We start from the raw sequence: 26343 nt of genomic DNA on the forward strand, positions 1-26343 counted from the left end.
AAAATGTATATCCCTCTTGATATGTGGCGCCACTTAGATAGCCATTTCTAACTATAGTCTACCATTGATTTTAAGCTTTTTCTCCATCGGTGTTACTATCAAGTGTATTGAGGCTGGCTCAAGGTGTTAGAACACTGTAAGAAACTCCCTCCATTATTCCACCATGGGGTATTTCCTAATGCCCTGTCACTCTTCCTTCTATAGTAGGGCATACTAGCTCTTAGTCCATTTACTGACATCTCTCTGCCATTGGGCTAGTGCAGATGCCCTCTTCGCTTTCCAGTGCATAGCAATGAACTTCTTGGCTAATACTAGAGCTAGATACATTATTCTAGAGTTGATTCTATTTTCTCTAGGTGTGCAAAATAGTCCCAGTATGCATGAGTCAGGTGTAGGACTCAAGCCTCTTTTTACCATCATGTTCAGTGTTGCAACTATCTGCTCCCAGGATAGTCTCAGAGCCTCACAGTGCTGTGCCATGTCCAAAATATCTGCGTCTGTGGAGGTGGTTAGAATCCTGCAATGATATATGTCCACTGACCCACTTGGCCAGTCCCTCCTGAAACCATAAAGGAGAATCAATTCCCCTCAAGCATTTTAGAATTCAGTTACTATCACCATCAAATTCTATAGGTCGTCCGCCATTCTAGAGGTGATGACAGATGGCATCCCTATCCTATCCTTTGGTTGGTTTCTTGGTGCCTCCACTGCGACCCCATGGCAGCTGTCTTCGTTTTGACACAGCGTCTGGCCTTCCCTTTTTTCCTCTCAGCTTTATATGTATATAAACAATTCCATGCTTCAGAGGCATCAGTGAATAAGGAGGATTTCCCAACCAGCATAACTGTCAGTCTTGCAGGATTAAGAAACATATACTGCATAGTCTCGTCCCGGAGGGCCCTTTTTACCTCCACAAAGAATGCTCTCATTTTCTGCACTTCTAGCCAACTTTTGTTTTCCTAGCACAACATTTCCTACTTGCCTGGTTTTCTGCAGAAGCACGTTTCGATCCTGATAATGCAGGAGGAGAGCAACACAGATTGGGGCGACGCTCCCATTGGAGGCCTCCTAGCAGGCACTCTATGCACCCTATCCAAGGCGAAGAACCTAGACAGACCACTTTGTTTAGCCAGGTTTTCATAAACCTAACCAGGTCCATGCCCTCCTCCCCTTCAGACGATCTGAGGATGCACATATTATTTCTCTCTGCGTCATCAACTCTGTTTTCTAGTATGAGTAATTTGCTTGTTTAGTCCATCACCTTCCTGTCGAGGGCGTCAACTTTAGGAGACACTCCGTCCAGCTGCTTTTCGTTTGTATGCACCTTTCCGCTAGCTTTCTCTGATCACCGCGCAGTAGACCTAGTACTACAACTGTATTCATTTTTGATTTGAGGGCCTCGCGGATTTCATTTAGGTTGGTCTTCTCAGACCTCTGATCTGTTCTTGCCGCATGTGCGCCATCACGGGCAGTGGTTTTATTCAATGCAGTCTGCATTGTAGGATGGGCTTTAGCAGCCTTTTTGTCGTTCCTGGTACAGATCTGAACAATGTGATCTAAAGCACCCAAAGTCCCTAGTCCGAACGTAGTGGTGGTCCCTATGAATGAGGCAACTCACCAAGCATCAAAAGGCAGGTTTCGGTACTCCCTCAGGAAATCCACGAGCATCTTTAGGAAACACTTGCTTGTGAGATATCGCTCCAACATGTTCTCGACCATGTGCTTCTCCACCTGCGGTCTGCCGCATTGCCATGCATGTCTGGCCTACTAATTCTTAAGGTGAACCGCAGGAGACAAACCCAACCAGTCACCTGCGGTGGGTTGTTAGTGGGTGCACCTCTGGTTGCCACCATCTGCTGTCCAAGAGTCTATTTTCTCTGGCTCAGGGATACCTATTGCAGAGTACTTGCATGTATCTAAAGGCACCTGGCCACCACAACACAGGCGTTCTCCACAGTATTCCCTTTTGAGGTGGGCACGTCCAGGAGATCTCAATCAAAGTCCTCTGAGGCGGTTGCTGCATTTCATTGGCCTCCTGGCTTTCAGGCCGTCTGTTACCAGGTTCTCTCACCCCATCCTAGGGTAGGAAGTGCATAGTCCTGCCTGTGAACCCCCACACCCCCCAAAGCCTTCGCTCACTCCCAGTGCTGCCGGCGTTGCACCAAGAAGGGACCAAACACTGAGAATGACCACCAAATATAGAAATTCTGGTCCGAAGTAGTAATGAGGTTTCACCAAGGGTCACAATCACTAAGTGAGAATACTGAAGCTGTGGCTACTGGGGATGTTCCTGGATAGAACGAATGCAACAAAATTTGCATCTCTTGGCATGGTGTTGGCCATAAAGCGAACTACAATTCACTTGCCTAGGTCAGTGGTAACATAACGGTTGGCTTAGATGTGTGCTGGAATGGACAGTGGCAGAGGAAAGACATATTAAGAGATAAGCGGCTCATGGACGACCAAGTGAAATGGGCAGTAGATGTTGCAGACCTTGTCACACCCTCTGAATATAATGCCACCTAGAAACAATTAAACCAATTGCTCTCAGAAGGCTGATGACCTCCTTGAAAAGTCCATCGGGAGCCAAGGGTTAACGATAAATGATGTTTTGGGATCTGCTTTAATAACTGAAAGGTGTTTTAGCGTGGAAACTTTCAAGTCCTGGCACAAGGATAGAGGTATAAAAATCATCTTTAAAAGGAGAGAGAGGAAGACCTAGGCTAGGGTGTGTGGAAGGGGCAAATAATATGTAGTGAATGTGTTTGATAACGAACAGCCTAGAACAATGGGGATGACTGTGTGCCTCAAGCTCATATTTTTCCATCCTCATCATTGTGTACTGCATTAATTGCAAAACAAAAGACTCAAATTTTGTATTTCTAGGGATACAGAATTCTCAGTATGGACAGATTACTTGATTACTAACCCTGTCTTTTATGAATAGTTTGATATCACTTTTCCACTTGGAAGACCAATTGGGGTATCTCCTGGATAGAAGCAAGCTTGTTTATCAAAATTATTGCATTATCAGCATCTTCATATTCCAAAATTCATAGTTTGAAGTTTAGAGATAAAATCTTCTTTGCAAGAACTTTCTTGTAAACAGATGCATTACCTCATCACACCTCTAGTAGCTTACAGATGTTGATGGTAATTCACTTCAATTCCACTGCGTCCATTCTTGAATACTATTTTGTTGTCAAAGGTCAAACCAAAGGTACAGTAAACATTTGCCATAATTTTGAAGCAGTGGTTAGGTATTTATCAGGATAGAGGTGTGGCCTGAGGAAACCAGTTCTATTTTGTGGTTGCGTCGCTGCTGCTGGACCTTTAACATTGATCAAACACAAATACCATCAAGACACCAAAGACTTGTTCAGATTACAGGACCCTGACCTTTGTTGTGCTTTCAGTTCACCGTGCTTAGCAGAATTATCCGAGCTATCTTAGCCTTTTTTGGAGATCTTATCACATTAGTGTTTATTTGAGCAGTGGATGGAGGTATGTGTGATTTCAGATATCTTATAGTTGGGTAGTACTGCAAAATTTGCCTGACTTAGTACATATAGTGTTCTTTATAATGGAGAATTTCTGAAATTAAAACTAAAAGGTTTCATTCTTTTTTTTTAAAACTGTTTTTATTGACACAAAGTTAGCCAGTGCATTGAGACACATATATTGTACATAGTATACTTGATGTTTCAAGAACGAATGACCGCATTATTGAGCAGCATTGATGTAAATACAACCATTCAACAGGTTATCGAGCACGAGACAAAGTGTCATATCACACCCCTCTATGCAGTGTAGGCTCTGGGCCAGGGAGAGGTTAACCACCCTTGTCTCCTCCCACACCTCTGGTTCAGGCACGTGGGTGGCTGTCTTTCATTTGCTCACTCTCCATCTCAAGACCATAGTAACTCAACCAGGGGGTCCAGATCTTGGTAAACTTTTTTGGGCATCCCCTAGCTTTATATGTCACCCTTTCTAGCTCCATACCCACTCTCCACTCCGCCAACATGGGGAGATCAGTGGCTCTGTACCCACTCTCCACTCCGCCAATGTGGGGAGATCAGGGGCTCCCAGTATCGGGCAATGTCCCTTTTGGCCACCACCAGCCCAAAGTTACATGGTAGGAGTTTACTGCGAGGGAGGTCGACTTCAAGAAAAAATAAGCAGTACATGTTTGGCATCCATGGGGAGTTGGGCCCCTAATATCCCGTTTAACTCCCTTAGTATCTGGGACCAATATTTCTCCATCTGTTGACATTCTCACAGTGTGTTTATATGTGTAATGCGTTCTGTTTTGCACCACAGGCAGTTAGGGGTTTCTGCCCTCCCCATGGCATGCAAGCGTGCCCTATCAAAATATTCTCTATTTAGGATTTTGAACTTTACCAAGCGTAGCTGTAACCTGATCGCCACTTCTCTTGGGTGCATTAAGGCCGCTTCCCAGTCAATGTCTTCCAATTGCCCTGTGGTGATTTCCCATTTGGACCTAAGGAATAGCAGCTTATCTGGGATGTTATTGCTTAGTGTTTTGTAGGTCCAGGAGACAGCTTTATCCGGAAATTCGTTCTGTAATAGTCTACCTTCAAGTGGTGCAAACTCGGGGATGTCGGAGGTGTCTATCGCCTCTGCTTTCCAGGCATGTTGTAACTGCAGGTACTTATTTCTTTGGGTGTTATCTAGCTGGTATTTGGATTGGAGTGCGTCAAAGGAAATCGTATCTCCTTCTTTTAGTATGTCGCCCAGTCTAGAAATGCAGACTGTATCGCACCCAGTGTCTGAAGCCTTGAAAGCAGGCTTATTTATGGTAATCTCATGGCCTCCCAGAGTGGTGTTTCCTTCGACAGTCTCTTGTTCCATTTCATTTGGCATTCTGCCCCCTTCCAGGTCTCTACAGCACTCTGGGTGGTGGACAATAGTCAACAGGCTCCCTTGACCCTATGTATGTAGTGGAGATGTGTGGTGTTCGAATTGGAGCCTTTCCAAGGTATAAGCGGTGTGGTCACAGAGTATGTGTCTCCATTCGTTGATGACCACTAGGTGAGCCACCCAGTAGTAGGACTGTATGTCGGGGAGGACGATCCCCCCATTATATCGGTTGTGCTGTAGCATCTGCAACGCTATTCTAAGGTGGCCCCTATTCCATAGGAGTGTGCTTAGTTCCTCATTAGTGGCGGTGAAGATCGTCTCGGGTATTCTGCAGTATGTGTTTTGCAACACGTAAAGCAGTTGTGGGAGTGTGATCCTTTTATACAGGGTCGCTCTACCAATTCGTGTCAAAGGGAGCTGTCTCCACCTCACTACATCTTCACGGAATTCCAAAGGACTCGTTTGATGTTGTGGTTGAGGCTCAATGCTTTGTTAGTGGAAATATAGAGCCCCAGGTGGTGGAAGTCCTCCTCGACCACTGTAAGTTACCTCAGTAGTACGTACGTATCTAGCGAACCCCCATCCAAGTAAAGGCTTGACTTGTCTCAGGTTATGTTGTATCCCGACTGGCTACCGTAGTCTTGAAATAATTGCAAAATCAAAGGGAGTGTCTTGTCAGAGTCGGTGACATACAGTAGCATGTTGTCTGCGTATAATGAAATCTGCTCGTCCCTGAGGAGCCCTGGGTCATTTCTAAACCTGCTCAATTCTGGTTGCCCCCTGATCAGGCATGCCAGTGGCTCTAGTATCAGGGTGAATAATTGCGGGGATAGGGGGCTATCCTGTCTAGTGCCTCTCTTCACCTGGAATTTTGCCGACATCACCCCACTAACGTGCACTCTGGCTCTTGGGTTGATGTATAGCAGTTCCACCCATACCATGAAGACGGGTCCAAATCCAAACTTTTACAGGGCTTGACACATGGTTAGCCAGTGTACTGCTTCAAAGGCCTTTCTGGCATCTAAAAAGAGTACATGTGGGGCAGACCTGTCCTTGACCGTGTCAAACCAATTTCCAGGTGATGGAGGTTGAAGCATGGGGCTTGTGTAGGCATAAAGCCAGATTGGTCACAGTGAATAAGGGAGGTGATCACTGGCAGCAAGCGTGCGGCCAGGATGGAGTCCAGAATTTTTATTTCTAAGTTTAGTAATGATATTGGATGGTATGATCCGCAATCCTTGTGGGCTTCTCAGGCTTATGGATCACAACTACGGTCGCCTGAAGGAGATCTGGTGGAAGTGTCCCTTCCTCCCGCGCTGCCTGAAACATTTTCAGGAGATGTGAGACTAGCAAGTTAGCATTGCGTTAAAAAAAAATCAGTCGGCAGCCCATTCGGACCCGGGGTTTTCCCCGTTTTTTTGCCTGTTAATTGCATCCGTCACTTTCGTCAGGGTGAGGATTTTTTAAAAGGTCGTTCGGTCGTCTCTGGAAAGAGTGGGGATGTCTATGGCGTTACGGTAATTATTTATTTGAGTGTCATCTTCTAGGGGCCTGTCTTTATAAAGGTCCCTGTCATAGCGGTTGGAGGCGTCGCCTACAGCAGGTGCTGTTGTGTGTGTTTCCTCTTTTTCGCTTATCATGACCACCCACCTTGCTTCTCTGTCTTTCTTACCCGGCCGGGTGCTTCCCGGCTCGGTCCCCAGAGTCAGTATTGTGTGGACTGGAGCTTGGGTTCGCACTTCACGCTCTACCAGCGTCTGATATTCTCTTCGCATTATCGCGATCTGGCGAAGTAAGTAAATGTCGGTGTCGGGGTTCATATGCTCTCCAGGTCTAGGAGTTTATGTTCTCGGGTCTCAACCTGTTGAGTCTCTTCCGAAAGGTTTCATTTTTTAATAGGATGTGACCCACATGCAAGTAACACATTAATTTCTTTCTTTGACCACTTGTTTCTGTATGATCATTTTAAACATTCTTAAACTATTTATGAAACTTTTTTCAGAACATGTTTTTCCACAATATTATTGCAATGTTTGTGAATTATCTTCTGAAATCAGATCTCTTTCTCTTGTTTGCAGGTACAGATTTAGAAAGCGGTGTCTGTGCTCATCCCACCATACCAGATAGACAGTCTCCTCTTCTGCCAGCTAACCATGTGACCATGGCTAAAGGCACAGGATTGGTTCACACAGCGCCTGCTCATGGCATTGACGATTACAGTGTGGCATCCCAGCATCAACTGCCTGTGGTATATTCTCCTCAGTTATTTATTTTTTGTCTGTTTAGTTTTATGGAATTGTATTCGTTGCAGCATATCAGCCTGATCTCCGCAATTTAGAAGATACATCCAGGAGATTCGGATGTAGTTGTATATGATAATTTGTATTAAATATATCAGTGATAATGAGCACTTTTAGGAGACGGTGTGAGGTGCGCCAGCCAGTCTGTTTTGTAGTAATGTGCAAGTAACTGCTAGTACACTCCTGTGTCGTTCCGTTGCGGCGCTGTTGGGATGGGAATGTCGCTTCCCCCTGACCCTTGACCTTCTGGTAGGTCGCTCCCCCCCCACTGCAGCTCCGCCTGCGCTGCCGCTGCCGGTGAATTCGAGGCCCTCCTCCACCCGCAGGCTTCCACCTGCGCCTCATCCCTGGTGGCCAGTGGTGGCCTTTAGGTTCGTTTTCATTGTCTCCATTTGCTGCCTGTTGCCTTGTTCCTGCATCTGTCAGTGCCCCCTGCTCGCCGCTCTGCTCTGTGCCCCCTATATTCTGTATTTTGATCGCTGCTTTGCTCTGTGCCCCCCGCTCGCCGCTCTGCTCTGTGCCCCTTGTATTTTGTATTCTGTATTCTGATCGCCGCTTTGCTCTGTGCCCCTTTGTATTTTGTACACCTCTCGCTCCTCTGTGCCTCAACCCTGTCTGCACCCGTCCGCGCCTGGACTGCGCCCAGCGCCAGAACCCCTGGCCCCTGCACCAGCCACAAGGACCGCCGCCTCCGCTACGACGCCAAGACCCTCATCGCTCTCAACCTAGGAAGAATTCACACCTGCTTCAAGGCCGCCCCGAGGCGCACCCACGGCCCCTTCACCTGCCAGAACTGCAGTTTCTCCTGCCACGAAAGCGCCAAGACACCTACCGCAACGGAAGCCAACCAGCTTAGATGCATCCTGATCAACACCCGCTCCGCACACAAACACGCCATCGAACTCTGGGACCTCCTCGACACCACATCACCAGACGTCGCCTTCCTGACCGAGACCTGGATGAACGAAGCCTCCTCGCCAGACATCGCCATAGCCATCCCAGACGGGTACAAGATCACCCGCAGAGACCGCACCAACAGGGCCGGAGGAGGAATCGCCATCGTCCACAAAAACACCACCAAGATCTCTACAAACAGCAACGATACCTTCAGCACCGCCGAACACATGGACTTCCAGATCCACACGAACCCAAAGACCACCCTAAGAGGCACCCTTGTCTACAGACCTCCAGGACCCTGGCCTCAATTCTGCGACTCCATCGCCGACCTCATCAGCACACACGCGCTGACCTCCACCGACTACATCCTCCTCGGAGACCTGAACTTTCACCTGGTGAACATCAACGACAGCAACTCCTCCACCCTGATCGACAACCTCGCCAACCTCGGACTGAAACAGCTAGTCACGATGCCAACCCACAGCGCCGGCCACACGCTAGATGTCATCTTCTCCTCAAGCCCCCACGTCGCCTTCAGCCACGCCTCCGAACTCACCTGGACAGACCACCACTGCATCCATTTCTCCTTCCGAAAACCACCCACACACCACAGCACCTTACAGACCCCCCGCCGCCGCTGGGGAAAAATCACTGAAGAACAACTACAGACAAACCTCGCACTCAACCCCCCGACGACCCAAACCAACCCGGATGAAGGTGCACTCGCCCTCGAACGCTGGATGAACGACTGCGCCAACACCGTCACTCCACTGAAAAACCCCACCAACACAGACACCAGCAGAAGAGTTAGCTGGTTCACCCTGGAACTCCAAACGCACCTGCCGGAAACTGGAAAACATATGGCACAACGACCAGACGCCAGACAGCCGCACTGCCCACAAAGACGCCATCCGCAACCACCACCACCTCATCACGACTGCCAAAAGAACCTCCTTCACAGACCGCCTTGACAACAATGAACACAACAGCAAGGAGCTCTTCACCATCGTGAAGGAACTCTCCAAACCCAACTCCAACGCCAACGACATGCCACCATCGCAAGACCTGTGCGACTCCCTCGCCACCTTCTTTCACCGGAAAATCACCGACATCCACGACAGCTTCAGACCCCGGACGACCCCTGCCGACCACACCACACCGAACTCACCGCACCCCACCGCCCACAACACCCTGACAACCTGGGCCAATGTGAGCATTGAGGACACAATCAAGACCATGGGAACAATCCACTCCGGATCCCCATCCGACCCTCTCCCGCTCCACATCTTCAACAAAGACAGTAAGTCCATCGCTCCCCACCTGCACAAAATCATCAACCTCTCCTTCGAGACCGCCACCTTCCCTGAGAGCTGGAAGCACGCAGAGATCAACGCCCTACTGAAGAAACCCAAGGCGGACCCGAGCGACCTCAAGAACGTCCGGCCCATCTCCTTGCTTCCGTTCCCAGCATAGGTCATCGAGAAGATAGTTAACACCCAGCTCAACCGGCACCTCGAAGACAACAACATCCTAGACCCGTCCCAATCAGGATTCCGCAGCAACCACAGTACCTAGACCGCCCTCATGGCTGCCACAGATGACATCAGGATCCTGCTGGACAACGGCGAGACGGTGGCCCTCATCCTCCTGGACCTCTCCGTCGCCTTCGACCACGTCTGCCACCGCACACTACGCACACGCCTCCACGACGCAGGGATCCGTAACAAAGCCCTGGACTGGACCACCTCCTTCCTCTCCGGCAGAACTCAGAGAGTCCGCCTCCCCCCGTTGCGATCCGAGGCCTCCAAGATCATCTGTGGAGTCCCTCAAGGATCCTCCCTCAGCCCGACACTGTTCAACATCTACATGGCACCTCTAGCACGCATCGCCCGACAGCACGACCTCAACATAATCTCCTACGCCGACGACACTCAGCTGACCCTCTCCCTCACAAAGGACGCCCTCACCGCCAAATCCAACCTCCACCAGGGAATGAAGGCCGTCGCCGACTGGATGGAGGACAGCCGCCTCAAACTGAACACAGACAAGACGGAAATCCTCATCCTCGGATCTAACCCCTCCGCATGGGATGACTCCTGGTGGCCTACATCACTAGGGTCCCCCCCGGCCCCCACCGACCACGCACGCAACCTGGATATCATCCTCGACTCAAAACTCTCCATGACCAAACAAGTCAACGCAGTCTCCTCCACCTGTTCCAACACCCTCCGCATGCTCCGCAAGATCTACAGATGGATTCCTACTAACACGAGAAAAACAGTCACCCAGGCCCTAGTCAGTAGCAGACTCGACTACGGAAATCCCGTCTACGCCGGAGCCCCGTCCAAGCTCATCAGCAAACTACAGAGAGTCCAGAATGCCTCCGCACGCCTGATCCTCAACGCCCCGCGCCGCGACCACATCACCCTCCACCTGAGGAACCTGTACTGGCTCCCAGTCGACAAAAGAATCTCCTTCAAGCTCCTGATCCACGCACACAAGGCACTCCTCAAAACCGGCCCAGCCTATCTCAACAGTCGACTCTCTTGCTACGTACCCAACAGGAATCTCCGCTCCGCTGACCACGCCCTGGCCACGGTCCCACGCATCCGGAGAACCACTTCCGGAGGCAGGTCCTTCTCCCATCGCGCCGCCAAGACCTGGAACACCCTCCCCCTCGACCTGCGATAAACCGAAGACCTGCTGACTTTCAGGAAACAACTCAAGACCTGGCTCTTCGACCAGTAACTGCACCATCCCCCCCTCACTGCCCCCCAGTGCCTTGAAACCCTACCGGGTATGTAGTGCGCTTTACAAATAATGTGATTGATTGATTGATTGTATGCCTGACCTGCATACCTGTGATCCTGTTTTTTTTTATTTTTATTTATGGTTATCCCGTGGGTGTTTATTGGCCTAGGCCCAGTGTTTTGACAATAATCGGTTCTAGACCTAGTCCGGAACCGGGAGGGGGCATACCCTCAAGGGACTATTTTCCCTGTCACAGGTTTCATGCGTGAAGCGCGGTAGTGGCAGTGTACCATGGTTGGCGATTTATAGTGACAGACTTTTACATGTGAGACTTGAATGCGTGTTTACAGGTTCAGTCATATAAACTCCTGCTGCTCACAATAAATTAAAAATCCTGAACGCAACATTTTGTGCATTGTACTTGTGCGTGTGTGCTAAACGTGATAGTGTGCCATACATGAGCGATACAAACCTGCGAGTTCCAGTTTGGAAGTCCCTAACCTGGACCACAACAAGATGGAGCAGAGGTGGCTTGCACAAGACAGCACTTGAATTGCTGGCATCTCCTAGACTGGGTAGGGAGCACCAGACATTATGGTGAGTAAAAATGAGATAGGCTTTCCTTATAAGGTTCTGGGCCCTTCCTGATACATGGGGCTGTATATAACTCTTACTGCAGCTGCTACTACGTAGATCACAGGGGTTACAGGGAGACCCTGCAGTATCTCTGATTAGGAAAGGATCCCTTAGACAGGGCACATATTCTGATCCCTCTTCCAAATCTCTGTGGGGGAAGGGTTGTAAATATCTGACTGCAGCCTGATTTTACATCTTTGTACTTCTGTGGGGTGCACTTCATCCTGGATACTTTTCTGTGGGACACTGCATCCTTGCAGACAGAGGCCTGGCCTGGTAGGAAGCCTGGCCTGGAAACATGAAAGGGGATCTGACCCAAACTGTTTCCAGTGAAGCAGACTGAGCCTGCTATAAAGATGGGAGCCCATCATTGCTCATTGTTGTGGTCTCTTCTACCGAAGAGGGGATAATCTGCAGAGTACTCACGTACTTGCATGCAACCAAGGGTTGGTGTCGTTCTAATAGTCAACTCCCTAGAGGGAAGGGAACCTCACCTGGAGTCTGTTCTATAGGCAGAATTACTAGACTTTTCTGGGTACCAAGATATCCTACCTGTGAGCAGGGAAGGAAGTGCTAACTCTGCAGGCAGAGCACATAGTGGAATGAACCCTGGCATAGGCTTCGTCAGACAGATACTCTCTAAACAAGTGCAACAAAGGACTCCGTACTGCCAGATCAGACAATGTGACCTTCGTCACTTATCCCAGTTGTAGCCAGCCGGCACCTGGACTGGTGTGCCCATGTGGTGGGCCCAACCGAACTCGGGGAAACGCCTTCTGGTGGCCCGTGTGCCCAACAAGTGGATTGTGTGACTGCGTCACTGCCAAGTGTTTTGTTGGGCCAGACCCTGTCTGGAAGTTGAAGTGATCAAAGAGGTGACCTGGGGGCTCCTCGTGTAGAATTGAGGCCATTGATTTGAGGCACTGTGTACCAAAGAGTGCGCCTGGCGTCCGCTGTACTGAACAGTTGCTATCTGCTAGCTTATGGCTGTTGCACTTAAGAATAAGCACCTAGTACTCATTGAAGTGTTGGAGTGAATCAAGTGCTCACTGGAGCAACGGGGCGAGTCATGATTTGCAGCCCGTTGCCTGAAAGAGGGGCCCATCAGACACCACCGCTTCTGCCACGACCCTCCGATGAACATGCTGCACAGCCCGCTTTCGTGCAGATCCTGAAAAGACTGCTGCATGCTCTTTAACTGTCGCCTTGAGGGTCTGGTTGCCGATGAGACCCAACTGCCACAGGAGGGTCAAACGTGGCCTGAGCTGCTATCACGGCTTTGGTGAGATACTGAACAAGCTTAGGCCAGAAAGACTAAGTACAAGCTGCACCCACCCATCTCCGTCAGATTCTGAACCTGAGATGAAGATCCCTGAGACACAGGGACTCACAAAGGGGGCAGAAGGAGAGCTAGTCGTGGGGGGGGGGGGGAAGCCCATAGAGTGCAAAGCCTTGCACCTGTGAATAGAGTATTCATGCATTATTGATTGCGTAGTGGAATTCTATGTTTTCTATGTACTAAAGTGCTTTTCTTTTGTACAGTGAGATGCACTGGCCTAGACCTTGATCTTATTGTAGTGCTGAGGGTTGGTAAGCATTCTTGTGCCTGAGTAACCCCCACAATAAACCTCCCTGAGAAGCCTGTGACTTCTTGCCCTCGCTACAACTGGGAGTCAAGTATGGAAAGGGTTGTCCTTGGCCGAGTTTTAAGAACCATAGTAGAGCAGACTCTGGGACAGCAGTGGTAAAGGCCTCAACCCCCACCGTTGTGACCCCGTAACCAGTGTGCCCTGTGTACCCCTGTATGGGGTCTGAATAGTGCACATCAATTAAAGGTAAAAACAGTTTGTCTAATTATTTTTAAATGAAAGGTATGCTAATTTTAATACCTCCCTCAAAATGTCATATCTAGAAGTTGAACAATAATTATAACAAACTCTTTATTTAGCAATGGACCAGCGATATACCTAACTCAGAGTTTATAGAAATCTGTGTAATTCTCCAGATTCCATACTCACATTTTACATCATTCTAAAATAGTTGTCAAGGTAATTCCCTTATCATGTTGACATAGGCCATTGCACAATTCAGGATATTTCTGCCATCTGTTTTCCCAAATCACCTCTCTTGTGTTAGTTTTCCCCCCCTAATAACTTTCAGCTAACTCACACATTTCCGTAATTCTGTACAGAGGACCGTCCCAGGGTCTTTACCACAGTGCCTTCGTTCAATTACCAGGTTTACTCCCTGTTCTGTGATCAAATCACCCAATTCCTAGACAAACTTCACAATCACCTTGTGCAGTTCACTCTCATTATAAATCTAATTAATCTTAAAACCAATGTCCTTGCTCTAACATTGGTATAAAATTTGGTAAGAAGGCTACATTTGCCATTAATTTCTGCTTGTGTCCCCATCCTCATTCCTTCATCATTAACAGTGTTCTTGCCAACATGGGGCCTTTAGTGTACCTTTATTATTTGAGTCTTCTTTTCCAAGGTCTTTAATCTCCACACTGTGGACCATATAATAAACACTTTTGTGATATCCCTTACATACAAAGGCTTCTCACGGTGAAAGGAAGGAGCAGTTCGAGCCAAAGTTAGTCTGGAAAAAGTGCACATTTTCCTTCATGGTTTCTCTGAAAGTGAAGCCCTGGAAAGCAGGTGCGTTCAGACTCTAAAGTCTCACCATGGGCTATTCCAGTTCACTGAAGAGACTAAAACAGCAGGAAATGTTCTGACGATGCTGCCACACAATCGCCCATCGGTTATTTTAGTCACCAGGTGATCACTGTGCATCTATAAGCCATGCACATCAGAATACACAGGGATACTTTTATGTTGTCCATTCACCTGCCTCCAAAATTGAGCAGTTGAAACGGATGCATAATTCTTTCCAATAATTGGACTTTAGCTTTGCTTTACCAGAGAATCTATCCTGAACTGTAATTCAGGGATTGAACATATTACTAAAGTGTTCAAGACCAACTCTCACCTATCATCCTACGGTTTCAGTGGCTTTGTCACATCTGTTTTGTTGCAATGTATGATATTAAAAACATCATACCATGCAATCCACAAACACCCTCTTACTCTAGGAATCCATGTGGTGTCTCAGTACCTTGAAAAAGACAATCTCAGAAATCGCGATATACACTCTCCATATCTTGTAAGTTTAGGAGAGAAAAAAAAATCATCCCTCTGTCTCCTGACCAGTTTATCATGTTCAACTTTCGTGAGAAATTATTTGAATAATATCTGTAGTTTCAGAAGCTCATTTACGAGATGCACCAATATTTAAATTACTCTGGTGTACATTTTGAACTAGTACATATTTACTTCCTGCTTCATAATAAACGATTCCATTGCATTTTGTATGTATTTCCTTTAGCAGGGACACAGTCACCTAAATACTTCTGAACCATGGATCTCCTCACCCCTCCACCACCCTGTTTCCAATCCATGACACACAAACTAACCCATCTTAAAGACTTGGCCTTACAGTTCCATCAGGCCTATTGGCATACAGCAACCAAATCATTGGCCTACAACTCACCATAACTGCAATGGAGCAGCCCACTTTTGTAGCCGCTAAGAAGACTACGACTGCTTTTGGAAAAGTGCCAAACAAAGCCTCAGAGCCAAAGATTGTGATTCCTGTGATGAAATGCATCACTAATGATGAGGCTTTCCTAACGCCCCTAAAAAGAGTTCTTAAGGGCGGACTCAAGACAAGATTAAATGTTTGTGAAAAGAAGCGTGCTAGAAAATAGTTTGTTAGTCGGGCCATAACTCTTCTGTACTACACCCTCATAGAAGACAAAAGGAGAAACATAAAAATGATCATGTATAACCCCAATTGCTTATTATTAACTGATGGTTTCTTAGTACTTGATTAGTGCGATAACAGCATAATCATCATGAGCATATGCAGCTAAAATCATCTTTGCATGCAGAAATAGGTAACCTATGGTATTCTTAACATAGAATGTTGAACTTTTGCATAGTTATTGCTTGCTCAATGTTCTACCTAGAAGTTCCCTGCGTGGAATGTAATGATTTGATTTGGATGGAGGTTGAGAAGGAGATGAGCTGAAAGAGGCTACCTGAATAAACCTTTCTTCCTTAAAGATACTGTGTAGGTGTATCTTTACATTGGTGACGAGCGTAAAATAAACCCTTCACCCCAACTCTTCATTACTTCTGTATTCTCTGTCGCATCTAAGAATTTCCCAGCTATCACACTGCTTGCTCTTGGACATCTACAACCTGGTTCTCATGTGGTCATCAAGCACCCTGTACAGTGAGAGCAGTCCTGTATGTCAAGAGTGCTGGTGCGGTATTATGAAGCAGTGAATCAGGTGAATTTACGGTCAGATGAGATCCGCAACTGTATAAGGACGGAGATATATACGACAAGTGTTTTCTATATAAACCGCAGAGAGAGACTTTGAAGGTGAGTAAAGGATTTGAGTGCAGGCTCTTACTTTTTCCTGTGGCTTTCAAAGCATTTTAATAAATAGGATGGGTGTGCCCTTACCTGCTCGCTTCCTTAGTCTCTAGCTTAGCGAGTTGCGGGGCAGTGCAGCTTGTGCACAGTGTTCCTGATGAGCTGCCTGGCGTGTGTCTTGAGCTGTTTGAGGAAGGTCTGGATGCATTACAGCTCATTCCCAGTGCCAGAATGCCCGGCGTGTTTCTGATTTGTTGAGGAGCGCCATGTTCTTGGTGGCCATATTATTTTGGGCTGAAATCACAGTAATGGCCGCGATTATTATTTTTTTTAAAGCGTGGTGTTTCTCTCAAAGTTGGGCTCTTAAGCCAAACGTCGCTGCGCACAGTTCTTCACACTGATGTGCACAGCTTGTTAATTAAGCCTTTCAGGCTCACGTATCTGTACACGGTTTTTAACGCTGATGTGCACAGCTCTTTAGGATTATGTGGTCACGTTGATATGCACAGCTGGTAATATTAGTATCTTGTATAACAGTACACTATTGCGTTTCTCGCTGATGTGCACAGCAACTTTTTACAGTGCAGTCATTAATAATTACAGGTTGGATACTATTTCTGAAGATTTTGCTCAGCTCGTGATTAAGCTGTTGTAATGCAAAACATTAACCTCCCACCCCCCCTCCCCCGCCTGAGTGATGAAGTGGTGTTGCACAAACTGGACATTAAGCCAAAGGGGTAAGGCGGGTAGCCAATACAATTGGCTGGTAATTTTTAAGGTTGTATCTACTTCAAGGACAGATGTGTGTGTAGAAAAGTTTGTCTCAGAGAGAGGGGACTCCTTGATAAGTTTAAAGCATCTGAGGTATCTTAATGTTTTTCTTGGTCCAAATGAGACACCTGCTGTACGTCTTTCAAACTTGAGTTGCGAAGAGAACAATAAACTCTCATGCCAAGTGGTTTCACAGACACCCAACTATGAATTAGAATCTCCCAGAGTCTTTAGTAGACGTTTGGGTTGTCGGAAAGGGTTTGCACGCAAAATCGTACCAAAAAAAAATGCAGTTCTGGTGGTTGGGAAAGTCAGAGGGGTTTCGATCAGGGTGAAAGAGAAAATGAAGGAGGAACTTGAAACGTTAAAATCTAATAGCATCATTGAAGAAGTGGAGGCCACAGAATGGTTGGCTCCAGTAGTCATGGCAAATAAAGCTAATGAAGAAGCTAGGCTATGCATATATTTGGAAGAACTCAATAGGTGTGTTCTAGTGGACCACTACCTTTTGGCAAATATCTGAAATGTTGACTTTACTGGGTGGGTATTAATATTTTTCATCAATAGATCTACCGTCCACCAATCATCAAGTGAGGCTACACCCAGACTCCCAGGACCTGACAGCATTTATTACTCCTTATGGTACATTTAAATTCTTGAGGATGCCATTTGGGCTCATATCGGTGGATGTAGTCTTCCAGAGGATGATGGAGAGCATATTTGGGGGTATGAATGGAGTAAGAATTGACATCGTAGTCTTCGGTGGAAGGTTGGAGGAGCATAATGAGCGTGTGAGGAAGGTACTGCAGAAGTTGAGTGAGTTTGACCTTATTTTAAAGGCGAAGAAATGTAAATTCAACTTGACAGAAATGTACTATTTGGGGCATAGTATCACAGCTTGTGGCTTCTTTCATCCCAGCCCCCTCTCGTCAGCTCGTCTCCTTCCAATTCAAATCATTACATTCCACTCAGAGAGTTTCTAGGTAGAACAGTGAGCATGCAATAACAAGGTCCTACAGCAAAGGTTCTACATTCTATGCTAATAATACCACTTAATTGTATATGGCGGGAAGTTAAAAAGAGTGTTTTAATGAAGGATGGCTAGATTTTTGAGATGGGGTAAAAAAGGGTTGTTTTTTTTGTTTGAACATGAATTTCGAATGGAAGGTGGGTTGTTGAGATCACATAGGTTGGAACTGCAGAAATGGTTGTTGGTCACATTTGATTGATGTTCTTCTTCATGACATTTGTAAATGGCAGGAACTAAACAAAGAATCGGAATGGAGTACTGTTTGCAGCATTGTCGTAGGGTGGGTAAAGAGTGTTTTACGAGTTGTATGCCTCCCTCATGCCAATTTCGTCGCGCCCTAAGGACATATGAGGCCCATACAAGGCATACATTGAACGTGAACGCCAGAAATCTGCCTCTCAAGTTGAAAGTGGAATAGTCCCGGAGGGGGGTGGAATAAGCATGCTAATACCTCAGTATCTGATTCGCTTCCAACCTATTCTTCATGTGCACTGTTGGGGATCCCCACATAAATTAAGGGGTTTTTTTTAATTTATTTTTTTAGGTTTTTTTTATAGGGTCTGGATGGCCCTTGCGGTTTGGGGGGAAGGGGCGGGCGGGTTGGTGGGTCTGACACAAACGAAATTTGTTACTATGAACGTCATAATTGCCGTTGTGCCTGAGCTTCATTTTACAAGACTGTATGTATGTGACGATTGCTACGTGATATGATATCTGAAAGTGTACCACTTTGAATCCTTTTTGTTTCGTGATGTATAAGAAAATTGGAAAAATAAAGATTTAAAAAAAAGAAAAAAGTATTTTAGGAGTGCCTTAAGTTTGTTAATGGTGGTAACTTTGAACCTGCAAACATGTTTCATAGTAATACAGAAATTTACAAAGCTGTAATGTTAGAATGCATGCCTGAATAATTAGACCCTTCAGTGGGCCGGCCGCCAGTATGCAGTGGGTGGTCAACCTCACAACATATTTGTGGCTGTGATACAAAGTGGCGATGAAGGTTTCCACAAGAAGTTTTTGGAAATGTAACTTTTATTTTTGTTACAGATGTGTTCCCTTTCTGTATTTTGTAGGATAATGATGTTCAATTAGTATGCCAGGAAATGGAGGGTTTTGAGGAACTGTTTTATGGGGTATAATCACACAGAACGTTATTGCTCTGAGATAAATTGACCTTTTGAACGACTGATTAAGATATTCAAGGAAAAGGTGTAGATTGGTGGTAGGTGTGGAGTAATTGGAGAAAGGAATTGCATGCCCAACTATAGACTTATAGGTTAGTTCCCCATGTTAGAGTAGGGTTGGTGCTAGCCTGAGGATGAATTACAGTGGAGAGTGACAGAGAAGCAAATAAAAACAAAGGTTAGGGTGGACGTCAGGAGGGCCCCACCATATGTAAAAGTTGAGGTGATAACACTTTTAAATCCACTAAAAGTACATCAAAACTTGAGTGAACAAAGGCTGTAAAGACAAAAAGAGATAGATGGGTCTACACTAAACAGTTGGGGAAGTTAAAAGTAGTAGTATAAGGAGAGTGAAGAGTAGTGTGAGGAATAAAGGTTTGGTGAGCAGACCAAAACAAAACTGATGGTTATCAAATATAGTGGCCTTTACTAACCCATATTGTTCTAAAGAAGCGCTACCTTTACTAAGCCATGGTGCCTAGATTAACCATTGCTTGAACTAAGCCACATTGCAATGGTGTACAGGCTTTTGCCCACACAAGATCTGTCGATTCATGACCGCACCACTATTTGAAGATTGGCCGCAGCACCAGTCGAAAATCAGCTTGTTCATGGCCACACCCACCAGGAGGAGATCAGCCCATGTGGGGCTGCACTGACCCGAAGCACCTACCCACCTGTTCCTTTTGCGATGGGTTTTTTACCATGGGCTCCTGTCCCTGCCAGCGACACCTCTGCCTTCAGACATTGAAGACATGCAACAACTGCATCGATGAAGACAAGCATGATGGTGGGCAGTTGCTCAACCAGACTGATCCACCAAGGGTGGTAAGAACTGTGCAACTGAACTGTAGGAGGCTGAACACAGGTTACAGTGGAGAGGGTGATGTGCACCTGAGCCATAATTACACTATTGCTTTAATCCCATGGAAGAACCGCCTACAGTAGAGAAAGAGGGGAACCAGGGAGAGAAAGAAGATAGCGGTGCAGCTCCGCCTCTGCTCCCAAAGGCACTAAATTGTACTTGCCTATAGTGATATTCCATTTTAGAGTACATTAAAATATTTATTTCTTGAAAGTAAAACATTGGGTTTGGAATCATTTATTGTGTTGTTGTGGGATTGTTGAGTCCTGCGCTCTAGCCTCGCTCCACTACCTCCTGGAGAAAGAAGCCTGTGACTGCTCACCATCGCTACCACAGAGTCAAATGTTGATGGAGTGTCCTTGGCCCAGTTTGCAGAGCTCTAATAGGACAGACTCTGGGACATTAGAGGCAGCTTACCTCAATATGCACCCTTGAGGCCCCTCAGACCTGGCTCCCAAACAGGGTGTCATAAATATGAACAGGAAAGGAGTCATGTGACTGTGAGTTACAGAGAGTGACAGTTAAGCCTGTGTGGTAGCACAATAGATTGTTGAGCTTAAAGTGGAAGGCATTAAGGTGTTACCAGTTGAATCCGTGTTGTGTGTGTACAACAATAACCACTCCCACTTTGAGAAAGTTGTTTACAAGGCCCGCAGGTGCCTCGCAATTCACACTAAGGTATAGGGCCATGGTGGGACGTTAATAGATATTTTGTGTACTTCGTATCTGAATTGGCTAATCTGTTGCTGCCCGTTGGAAATTCCTGTACGTGTGCATTTCAGTTTTACAGGTTGTCAAGTAAGTTACTGTCTGTCATTTTTGTTTTTCTAGAAACCAATAAAAATTATTTATTTAAAAAAGCTAGTCATGAATCGAATGTAACCTAATTACTACCTACCTGGTATGGTATGAGGGAGGCAATCAACTTCTCTGAGGAAGTGACTGGAAGGAACCTAGCAGGGACAGGACCACCAATAACCAAACGGAACAGATGCAGTCTCTCCTAAGGCACAGAGAAATGTCTCATACAGGACAGTCAAAATTTCAGACATGTAAGCAAAATCATGATCCGGAAAGGACATTTCTTGAACAGGGAACTATATAGAGGAACCCAACAGCTAAAGATAAACTTGCAGCCCACATAGAGAATGAGAGGACCAAATAAAGATGAAGTACCGTGGTCATCTAAATTGAGAGGATCCTTGAAAATGATGGTAGAGAGCAAGTGTAGGCTGAATTTGGCATGTAGAAGCAGTACATAGAAAGGTAAGCAAGATCCATGTACAGGGCAACAGAACAATATACAATTAGTTGGGATCTAAGCAAGAAATATGTCAGTTGCATGCAGAGTGAGTCAAGCAAGATCAGTTCCCAATGATTCATGACCAGCATTAAAAGGAAGTTAGACTAGACGTATTCATTGAACACCACCAACCCTGATCTATAGACGGTTCAAAATAACTTTCTGGTGTGTGCACAGTGCTAATATGTGGAAGGGTTCTGAAATGGCCTCCACACATTTGTAGTCAATGAGGAAATACCGTCTAGCGTTTCTGCTAGTTTTTTAGTCGTACAAGCCCACGCCATATCCATCTATACCTTTCTGACACACATGTCGATGTGAGGGATCATAGCCCACTGCCCTGCAACACCTCCCTCCCAATTCTATATCAGAATCAAGAGATCAGTCTTCCAGTGTGGAAAGCCTGCACCAGAGAGGCAGTAAGATGGCAGCTTGTCACTGATGCATGGCCCTAGAGCCAAAACATCAGAGAGTATCTTTGTTCTCCAGAATGCAGCACGCCACACAGCCGCCTCTCTCTGGTTCTCCTTGCCAAGGTCTCAATCTCCTTGATGGCAGAAGTGCATCCCATGAGACAAGCCTTTTAAGTCATCATCATCATCATCAAATATCTTTATTTCGGTCGTTAAGACCATAAAAGAAAGCAACATAGTACAATAAAAAAATAGCAGTATTAAAACATTACACAGTTGTGATAAAAATATTAACTCAGTCCATCAACGTTGCTTGGAATGGTTTTAAGAAGACGTGAGCGTGTAAACCACATAGACGTTAGAAACTTGGCAACGGCAAAGGCAATTGGGGGCGAGATGTCAGATTTAAGTGTTCTAAAGGCTGGGAGATGTTGTTTAAAACCCATATTTCTAAGTAATGGGCAGAGCCAATACTTCCTTGCTCTGCTGTACACCGGACAGAAGAATAAAACATGTAAGTCTGTCTCTTGTGTCTGCTTGCAAAGGGGACAGAGGGCCGTGTGTGCTGAGTGAGACCACAGGGCAGTGTATGCCCTCAGAGGGAGAGTGTTATAGCGCCATTGCATGTAAAGCTTTCTTCTGAGAGTGAGACCCATATCATTATAAGTTGACTCTAAGTGGTAAAAATCTTTAAAAACCAAGAAATGGGCAGTACACGAGCCTTCCCTCGCTGTCCTGATAGCACCTTGTAGGTGGTGTTCACGAAATACCTTTGTGATAAGTTTGCGGGAATTCCTGGTGCATGTAACCTCTGGATCATACCACAAGTCGGGTCTACCCAGTGTCTCACAAGTAAGCTTTATGTAACTTAACCATGGTATTTGTATGTTGTTACGGAGGCGGAGAATCTCTTGCAGCTCTGCTCTGTATTTGGAGAGTTCTGGGGACGACCATATTTTACACCATAGGATTAGGGGTTTTAAGCCAAGCTCCTCTGAAAGCGGTCTTAAGCCCAGGTCTAATCTGAGTGGCAGAAGAGGAGTACTGGCCGGTAAAGCTGTCAGCTGCCTGAGAAAAGTGTTCTCTGTTACCTGAAGCTTCTGCACAGGCGTATGTTCCCAGATTTCTGCACCATAAGTAATAGCCCCCCGGGCCTGGACCTTATAAATTTGTATACGTGGGCCTAGGGGTCTGTATGTAAGGCCCTTTGTCATCCTGGCAATGCCACCCACGGACTGGGTCAATTTCATATTCGCTCTTAGTTTATGTGGCTCCCAGGTCATGCGTTCATTCATGACTATACCCAGGTATTCAAAGGTAAAAACCCTCTCCAGCCTAGAGGATCCAATACTGGGCGACGATCGTGTGGTCGGGGGTGGGTTGAAGATCATAAATTTAGTTTTAGCAGCATTTTAAGTTCCTTCTGAAGCCATAATATCATATCCAAGTTTATTGTAGTACCCTCTGAATTGATAGGAGCTCATTGTGAGACCATGAAGAGAGTGGGAAACCTATGTATTTAACCCAGTTTTACACTCTGAATACCTCAGTTTGACCTCACCTGAGGATTTTGGCTAGTAATTTCCATTGCAAGACCACTTTGCTTCTGTATCATTGACCTAAAAAAGTGTTATTTATGAACCCAAATGAAAACAAAATATTTTGACATACTGACTTTGATGATATGCATGTCATGCACCTCATCAGTTGCAGTGGGAATATGGTGCTAGCACTTAACCTTTAGAATTTCCTGAATTAAATGTCAGCCAACATGCGGTACAAAATAGTTCTTGTAACCTCTGATCGTAATGATGCTTTGATTTGTAACCCCTTTTCTTGTTCGTCTTCCAGGCATGTCTAAATTAACTAATTTTTCCATTTTTTTATAGGATTGTATAGTGGATGAAAATGGATTTTTTACAGAAGCAGCTGGAGTTGACCTACAAAATAAATCTGTGCTCACCGAAGGAAACGAAACAGGTTAGATTACATAGCCTAGATTTTGAGCTTAAAATAATGGAAAATATAACTAATTGTCCATGAGCACTCTTGGAGGGGAGCCATCGGCCTGCTCATAACAATACGTTAATGGCCAAAATTGATATTTAAAAACTGTGACCAACTGTATTTTAGAGTGATTAACATAGTTATTTTAGGGAGGAATGTAAAATCTGATCTGTGTGGAATTAAGTTTATTTTTCTATTTCAACCCATGGCAGTTCTTGACAGTGTAGTTGTGTGTCAGAATATTAATAACAAAAATATCATCTTACATAAGTACCATATTCTAAATATCCTTTTCATCAATAATGCTGCATTAGATGTAGATTTTATGTTAATTCCATTGAAGCAATATTTTCCAAAACAGTATCTAGGATACAATATTTTAGTTAGACAATAGACAATATTTTGACCACTGAACTTTGGTTTATAACAAAAGGGTGCAAGTTACTGGGGCAGTTCATCTTTTTCCTTACTAAACTGAGGTTATTTGTGTCTCTGTTTATTCACACATTTGTTAACAGTCATTCAGATGCTTCGGAATACTAAGAGCCTACTGAAGGAGGAGCTATTTGAGCATAGCTACCCTTATGATTGGAGGACCAAGAAACCTGTAATTATCCGTGCCAGCAAACAGTGGTTTGTAAACACGGCAAACCTAAAGACTCGAGCCCAGGTAAATCTGTTATATTAGCTGCACCTTTGATTGAAACATTTATGTTTTCCTCATAAGCTTCCAGAGTGTGTTACTTATGAAAATCTCTGGGCTTACCTTAATGCAGTCTGGCAAACATGTTTGCTTGTTGTCAATATAAAATTTGATGTTGTTTTACATTTAACCAGAGTTCACATCAGGGAGAAATTTGTTCTGCTTTGAACTTGTTTGTACATTTTATCCATAACCATAATAATATTAATTTGTAAGCACAGATACTTATACAAACCCACGTGCCACATCCACTTTTTGAAAATTAACTGTTGAAAAGCCAATATAACTGCTTATACTAAGTTATTAAATGATTCATCCAAAGTCTTTTTCAATTAGGCTCAGTTCTTTATTTTTTTCAGACAGTAAGGCGATCATAGGTGTTATGTCTTGCTCAAGAATATTGGCCATTGAGCCTGGATAGTAATTACATGTTGACTTTAAAACAAATTGCTGCTGGACTTTTAAATTCTACTTTATTTTTTTACATTTCCCTGTCAGATGAGCTGCATGTTGCTTTGGAAAATTACTAGGTTCTCGTACCTATCACAGTACATCACGCCCGCTATACTAATCATGCCACAACACAATATGAACAATTAAATGGCGCACATTTCTCATATTTTAGCCAAATAAAATACCACCTTTCAGTGCATGTCCACAGTTACTTTGTTTGGTTAAAGACGGTAAAGATTTTCCCTGGGTGCTATTATTATTATGAAAGATAATGAATGCTTCAACAACCTTGATAAGCTTATTGCTCAATATGCTGGAACGAAACGTGTGTTGGATCATAACTCCTTGTATAAATAATCACAAATGAGCCTGTAGCTGTTTGGATGAATATATAAGTGTGGTGAGGATATCTAATGACTAGGAAATGTAAATATTTCTTTCAGTAGGTAGAACCTATATTGACAGGAAAAAACTTGGTTTAGCCACTTGCACAGGTCTCTAATAACCCTATGTTATTCGCCTTCTTTATTGAATTACACACTTTAATCCAGGCGTGATGTAAAACTACAAATATAATACTTATTAGTTTTGAGGGTTTTCTATGAAGGAAGATTTTGTGATGTCTGTCCATTAGTCTATTTTGTTCAGTAATTTGGATTTTTTTTCCATATATGCGGAGCCAAGACCCAGACCTTCCTAAATGTCAGAGGGTCTGGGTGCCGAAATAAACAAATTCCAGGTTTTGTCTCCAGCCGGTAGATACTTGAAAGTTTGCAAGCAATTACAATTGAATGTAAAAAAGACAAAAAACCTTACTCCGTTCTTTGAAACTCATATGATCTGTAATTACTGTCCAAATTACTTGTGAGCCTCTACCAGTCATTTTAAATCTAGGAGTTAAAACTCTCTTGAATCTGGTACTAATCCCTCCGCATTGGCCAAATATTTCTTGAAGATGCCTACTTTTGAGAGGCTAATCCACTTTTATTATTTTTATAGTTTCAGCTGCTAATATGTATATGGTCTCCCACTTTGACCTTTGCAATTACATTTACTTGGGCCTTCCAAAGACTGCAGGTGAATCAAACCCCTGCAGTTTGTGTCCTAATGAGGTTAAGAAAGAATCCTTTTTGGGTTCCGGAGTAGCGTGCTACTTGCTAAAAAGCGATTTGAGGCTTCGTCAGGGGTAGTAAGGGCTATATAACTACAATTAGAATCCAATAAGAACTAACCTGGCTGCCTTGCACTAGTTGCCAATTCAAGAACTTATACAGCACAACACAGAGCTATTTATGTAGTACTTCAATCTTTTTGGCTGAAGTATTTAAACACTTACCCTCACATCCTATCCATAAGACCTTATATAATACATAACTCTAGTGACTAAGAGAACATGTCTAGAAGGTAGAGCTATTTTGACCCAGGCTAGCCAGCTACTTTATTCACTTTTGGTTGAGATATAAAAGCGCCAGATTTTAATAATTTCAGAAAGACCTGTAAACATTTGATGTATCCTCTTTAGTTTGTTGTGTGTCCTATTTGCTCCTTCCTCTCCAGCCCCAAGAAGTCTTGGGGCATGCATTGTTTCTACTAATTCCATAACAAACCTGGTGTTAGTAAACATTATTGCATAAATAGAAAGCCAAAATAACATTTGCTGGCCGAGTGTTAATTTTGTTGCTGTAACCAATTTGAGT

General features: G+C 44.9%; 1 protein-coding gene across 1 annotated transcript in view; it reads left to right on the forward strand.

The window, feature by feature from the left end:
* The window catches only part of IARS2 (isoleucyl-tRNA synthetase 2, mitochondrial), a 551921-nt gene that overhangs the window by 173753 nt on the left and 351825 nt on the right, over positions 1-26343 (forward strand). Inside the window, exons 9-11 of the mRNA XM_085612944.1 lie at positions 6960-7129; positions 23373-23463; positions 24009-24160. Of these exons, the coding sequence (XP_085469070.1) occupies positions 6960-7129; positions 23373-23463; positions 24009-24160 (413 nt within the window). The remainder of the gene's footprint in view (positions 1-6959; positions 7130-23372; positions 23464-24008; positions 24161-26343) is intronic.

Source organism: Triturus cristatus, chromosome 6 (genome assembly GCF_964204655.1).
Source record: "Triturus cristatus chromosome 6, aTriCri1.1, whole genome shotgun sequence".
Classification (NCBI taxonomy): domain Eukaryota; kingdom Metazoa; phylum Chordata; class Amphibia; order Caudata; family Salamandridae; genus Triturus; species Triturus cristatus.